General features: G+C 43.7%; 1 protein-coding gene across 14 annotated transcripts; it reads left to right on the forward strand.

The window, feature by feature from the left end:
• Positions 1-6: 6 nt before the first annotated feature.
• On the forward strand, positions 7-1,354 carry LOC125537443 (probable serine/threonine-protein kinase WNK9). 14 transcript variants are annotated; one of them, XR_007295881.1, is made up of 4 exons: positions 7-506; positions 606-640; positions 739-967; positions 1,041-1,354. XR_007295881.1 is itself a non-coding variant. In XM_048700760.1 (3 exons), exons 1-3 carry the CDS (start codon positions 484-486, stop codon positions 1,115-1,117), a joined length of 273 nt encoding a protein of 90 aa, XP_048556717.1. In that variant the 5' UTR covers positions 7-483; the 3' UTR covers positions 1,118-1,354. The 14 variants fall into 14 exon arrangements, 1 of the variants encoding a protein (XP_048556717.1); XR_007295886.1 differs by having other exon boundaries at positions 739-892; XR_007295887.1 differs by having other exon boundaries at positions 748-967.
• Positions 1,355-6,201: the final 4,847 nt, after the last annotated feature.

The following is a 6,201-nucleotide window of genomic DNA, read 5'->3' on the forward strand; positions in this document are numbered from 1 at the left end:
ACCTAAGCCAATGATTTTGTTCTTTTAGCTAGAGTCAGGTTCAGAGTTGTTCACTCTGGATTTTTTGGGCACAACCATCAAGCAAGCTAGCACATATTGTTTAACTGAAGCAAAGGGCAGCTAAGCTATGAATGCTTCATTCTTTGTTCTACACAAATGCAGCTACTATTTGTATTTGATCTGAGCAAAGGTGCAACCAATTGAAGTTATTTTGAAGAACCTGCACCTGAGTATATATGTTCTGATTTTATAGCCTGCAGAGTCTGTAGAGTAAAGTTTGTACATTTTGTGAATCGCTTTGTTCCGGTTTCCCTTGGTGTATAGTCTATACTGTATCAGGTTATTTACTATGTGCAGATTTGTTTGTGCCATTGCCGATCATGTACTTCTTTCTGTGCTTGGAAGCATAGTCTCATCGTATCCCCTAGATCTGTATAAGTATATTTAGCTCACATACACTTGGCATTTGTTCTTCAAAAGGCGATGTCCTCGATGCTGGACTCCTGGTAACAGTTTATTACATGTTATTTCTTTTTTTGGTGAGTCTTTTCTTGAGATTTAGGATTATGGAGTTAACGGGTGTTACTTTTGACCTGCTAATACAGCTGCGTTAAACTTTTTGCTCTTCGAAAGCAACTATGTAAGTCTGACGCTAACATAATGTTTACTGCTAAAATACTTCAGTAGGTATAACTTAGAGTCAGGAACACAAGTAGAATTTCATAGAAATTTGTCTAGCTCCTGTAGATGAAAGACTTCCTGCAAGTGAGCTCTTGAATAACTCTTACCTCCAGGAAGATGAGGTCTATTCCAGCGCCTTCAATTTCAGTCTCTCTGGTCTCAAGTGTGACTGAAGATGGGTGGCAATCTGCAAGTTTCGTGCTTTGGAAGGGTGAATTCTTACTGAAAAACCATATGTATCTTACTGACCATATTAATTTATTGCTAAGGTTTCCTCATACCACTGGTAAATATAGCACTGAAAAAACTTTTAAATCAAACTTTACTTCAGTCTTTAATGACACTACGAATTATTTCAGGCTGTTTAAAGAATGCTGAGTTGTCAAGCGAGGTGCTGCAGTGGCTGGCGTTGTCGGGCATGGGACGACGTCTCTAGGCTCCTGCCTGAGGCAAGCCTCTCCGGCCTCCTCGGATGCCCTCTAGGAACTGGCACTGCGTATGATGGTCTCCTCACCTAGCACCTAGGTTGACCTAGCCACCGCCATCAAAGCGGAGAGTTGACAACATATGTATGATTGTTGGACGTGTCAGTCCTGCCATTGACATGTTCAAAACTATGAATTGAGTGATTACAAATATGCTTTGATCAATGAAATGAAAGGATGTTCTGTTACATCTTGTTGTGCAGATATAGGGTTTGAATTATTTTCGGTCGTATCATCTTGGCCCTATAATAAAAAAGCGAGTGTGGGAGTGCGCGACCAGTTGCTACCAGTATCAAGGTGCACTTGATGTGTAGTTATCAGTCAATGAGAACCATAGAAAAATGGAGGCACGGACTCTAGGAGTATATATCCGCTCCCCAAAAAAGGGTGTGCTATATATTGAATGGTTCAATATAGGTCAGTGAGTTTGAGGCAGCAAAAAGCTTTAGAGCTAAAATCAATAGGAAAGGGTATTTGTTTCTTAAGATATTTTTTTGATAAATGTAAAAAAATTTGAATTAGTTAGTAATAAGAGAAAAGGAGACCATGACTTGATTGTCTATTTATCCTTGCTCCATATTCGAAGTTTCTGCCAGCTGCTGTCGTCAACCTACCCTTGCATGCCATCTACTTCCAGTTCACTTTTGCGAGAGGTGCATGCCCGACCGTTGACATTGATGCATCCTCTCACTCAACATCGTGTCTCCGCAGGATGGAGCTTAGATCGGTGAACCGCATAATGGTCAACAAAGAGGCAAAAAGTAAAAGATTTTGACGCTTTCGATGGTGCATGCGGAGGTATTTTTCACCTTTTGCCTATAGCAACACACGGGGTCTTCTGCTAGATGAGACTGGGGCGAAGCCCACCGTCATTATAAATTTTCATAATTACAAGTCGGTGTAGGAAGGGGCTCATGAAAGCCTCGTGCTAGAGTGTGATGACCAATCCCCGGTTCGGCCGTTGGCACCCATCAACAATGCACAACGGATCAGACTTTGAGTGACCCTCCACAACCCAGGTCCTTGATCCATGACCGCCAATGACACCCTACTCAGGGTGCCACTTTCCTCGACGGCCTCCATGTTATCACTGTAGCGGGATGCGTGAGACCAAGTGTAGGGAATAGCTTGCGGAGAGCGATCCTCATGTCCAGCTCGACAAGATTAGTTTTTAATGTTTTAAACATTCCATTGTGATTGCACGTTAATGACATGTGTGTCATGCAATGGTTGGGATTGACGAAGTCCAGACATGTTGTGATTAGAGGACACTGCGGTAATCGCCGGTGGTGAGAGACTAAGATAAGTGGTGACACGATGTCGGTGAGGGACTAAGACAAGTGGTGACACGGGTGGGACACCGTGTTGAAATAGAATATGTTGAATTGTGGGGGTCTTGAGCCGTACTTATCGGGCCCGTTGCAACGCACGGACATGTTTACTAGTTCATTTAAATGGAGGTACATTTTTTGAGCCAGGATTTCGTGATTTCAAATTCATATATCAAACCTAGAAATATACACATACGGGCACGTTCAAACTTTATAATCATCCACTTTATTCATACACATATACAATTTTGCTTTTGTCATCATATTTAGGATAAACACATTTGGAATTTCATTTGAATTGGACCGTATGATGGTATTTGCTTGTACTAGCTCAATGATCCATATTTGAATTGAATGGACAGTCTAAGTTTCGAGTTGGAGACATTGATTTTCAAAACTTGCACTTTTTTGCGTGCAGAACAAATAAATTCTTCGCCATGATATCATAGTCGGCCGTACAAGAGCAGAACACTTATAATTTCAGGCGCCAAAAGTTTTCAAACTTCCTGCTCACATCGAAATATCTCGCGCCCAAAAGTTTAACCCTGCGATATTCCTGTTTTACCCCTGCCACATGAATGGAAAAGGGCTTCTTTGGTAACTCCATTGTTTCCCCTCTTTGCCCCCAACATTCTTCCCCAGAGCCCCTCCCCTTCCCCCCGCCCCCCAACAACTGCAAGCCGCCGAATCTAGTCCTCCGCCGCAGCGGTGGACCTCACACCCCGTCGGATCTGCCTTCCACACCTTGGAAACCCCATCCACTTACATCCCTAGTTTCATCGTACCATTTTAATTTCTTTTCGGCTGATGCCGCTTCGAACCATTTAAATATAGCTTGCCATGCTCGGCAATAATTCATATGTTGTTTACCATGTAAGCTTACTGCCTGGATCATGCGATAACTATCTCTTACTTATGTCCAGCGGAAACCTTTTAGGATGTCGTTCACACTAGGACACATTGTATAACCCCCGAATCTATTTGTGGAAGCAGTGCACCATCCATGTTACCCGATGGTGGCAGTTCAGAGGCAACACCGCCGGAGAGTAGTCTGAGCACGGATGTTATAGTTCTTGAGGCTCTACTAGAGGCAGAAAGAGATGGTGTGGCTTCCATGAATGAGGTAATCTTGATCTTGAGGCTGGAAATTATGCAATTAGTTGCACACATTTTGCAAGCAACCCAAGAATTGGAGGAAGTAAGAATGTTGCATTTGAAGACGGAGGAGGTCCTGCTGTTTCCGCTATCTGAAGCCCAGGGTAATCCCAGTTCTTCATTAGATACCAGTTGAAATTGTCAATAGATTACTGTACTAGCATGTTGTGTCATGTCTCTGAATGGATTATGTTGTAAGAACCCCTATGTTGTCCATGTGTTGTAATGATCTGAATTTTTTAGGCGAGGTAATCCTCAGTACTTGTATGATTGACATAAGGTGAACTGTTTTTCGTGTGAGTATATTGTATTTGATGAAATAACTATTTGACTCAAAGTATATCCAACCTACTGAATTCGAAGATCATGACATTTCTAAATCATAATCATATATAAAGGTGGAATAAATCTTTGTTGTGGTTTTGAAGAAATAAATAACAAAACGTAGAATTCTCTGTGGATATTCGTAATCGAATACAAATTGGATTTGAATTTAGTTGCCAGGGCCCAGGGCAAACGTGAATGCTAATTCTCCCAAGTTTTAAACGAAGCGGCTAAACACCCACTATCATTTGTGGGCTGCATGAAGCAAGTGTTTGCGAGATGGAAATTACTGTCTACCCCTGACACTTTGGCATCCTTATCAACCGGATTTACACTGCTGTCAATAGGGGTAGACTAGTAATTTCAATCAGATGTGACACGACCGCCTCTGAGCCCATTCAGACACGGTGGGCACCAAACGTGGGTGGCAAACCACATTTGATTCAAGCTCGTCTGAAAGACATATGTCTCTCCCTCCATTTCCCCATTCATACACGATGGGCGGCAAAACAAACACTCCTCGTCCGAAATTGATGTAGGCAAATATTTTAAATAGGGGCAGATGTGTAACTTCCCTCAGACGTGACACAACTGCCCTACCTGTCAACCCCGTTCATACACCGTGGGCACCAATCGTGGCCGGCAAAACACCCTCTCCTCGCTCGAAATCGCTACCGGCAAATATTTGGGAGATGCGAGATTATCGTCCTATCCCCAACCGACGTGATGTCCAAAATTTTAAACGGGGGATAAGTTTGTAACTGTCCCACATTTCACACAAGCGCGTCCCAAAGTTTGAGATTGCCCTTCCCCCTCCATTTTCCCATTCATACACCGTCGGCACCACAACAACCTCCCCACTGCGGCCAACCTCCTCCGTCCGCCACCCCATCCTCCACCTTGCCGGAGCCGCTACCCCTACCATGTCGTCCACTACATGAGATGGACGTCTCTCATCCACGGCGCCGGATGATACGTCTCCGTCGTATCTATAATTTTTGATTGTTCCATGCCAATATTCTACAACTTTCATATACTTTTGGCAACTTTTTATACTATTTTTGGGACTAACATATTGATCCAGTGCCAGTTCCTGTTTGTTGCATGTTTTTTGTTTTGCAATAAATCCATATCAAACAGAGTCCAAATGGGATAAAACTGACGGAGTTTTTTTGGAATATATGTGATTTTGGGGAAGAAAAATCCACGCGAGACGATGCCCGAGGGGGGCACGAGGCAGGGGGCGCGCCCCAGGGGGCAGGCACGCCCCTGACCCTCGTGGCCACCCCGTAAGGCGGTTGGTGCCCTTCTTTGGCCACAAGAAAGATAATATCCAGATAGAGATCGTGTTAAAATTTCAGCCCAATCGGAGTTACGGATCTCTAGGAATATAAGAAACGGTGAAAGGGCAGAATCTGAGAACGCAGAAACAGAGAGAGACAGAGAGACAGATCCAATATCGGAGGGGCTCTCGCCCCTCCCTTGCCATGGAGACCAAGGACCAGAGGGGAAACCCTTCTCCCATCTAGGGAGGAGGTCAAGAAAGAAGACGAAGAAGGGGGGGCCCTTTCCCCCTCTCTTCCGGTGGCGCCGGAACACCGCCGGGGCCATCATCATCACCGCAATCTTCACCAACAACTTCACCGCCATCATCACCAACTCTTCCTCCCTCTATGCAGCGGTGTAACCCCTCTTTTACCCACTGTAATCTCTACTTAAACATGGTGCTCAATGCTATATATTATTTCCCAATGATGTATGGCTATCCTATGATGTTTGAGTAGATTCGTTTTGTCCTATGGGTTAGTTGATGATCGTGATTGGTTTGAGTTGCATGTTTTATTATCGGTGCTTTCCTATGGTGCTCTCTGTGTCGCTCAAGCGTGAGGGATTCCTGCTATAGGGTTTGCAATATGTTCATGATTTTCTTATGGTGGGTGGCATGAGTGACAGAAGCACATGCCCGAGTAAGTAGGTTGTTTGCATATGGGATAAAGAGGACTTGATACTTTAATGCTATGGTTGGGTTTTACCTTAATGATCTTTCGTAGTTGTGGATGCTTGCTAGAGTTCCAATCATAAGTGCATATGATCCAAGTAGAGAAAGTATGTTAGCTTATGCCTCTCCCTCAAATAAAATTGCAATAATGATTACCGGTCTAGTTATCGATTGCCAAGGGACAAATAACTTTCTCGTAACAAAAAGCTCTTTACTAAAACTAACT

This window comes from Triticum urartu, chromosome 2 (assembly GCF_003073215.2).
Source record: "Triticum urartu cultivar G1812 chromosome 2, Tu2.1, whole genome shotgun sequence".
Taxonomy (NCBI): domain Eukaryota; kingdom Viridiplantae; phylum Streptophyta; class Magnoliopsida; order Poales; family Poaceae; genus Triticum; species Triticum urartu.

Bases quoted from the DNA above. Each gene is read 5' to 3' on its own strand.
- LOC125537443 (XM_048700760.1), top strand. From the start codon at position 484: ATGTCCTCGATGCTGGACTCCTG. The intron at 507-794 runs GTAACAGTTTAT...TCTTACCTCCAG, and splicing joins TCCTCGATGCTGGACTCCTG to GAAGATGAGGTCTATTCCAG. The intron at 968-1,040 runs GTAAATATAGCA...GAATTATTTCAG, and splicing joins AAGGTTTCCTCATACCACTG to GCTGTTTAAAGAATGCTGAG.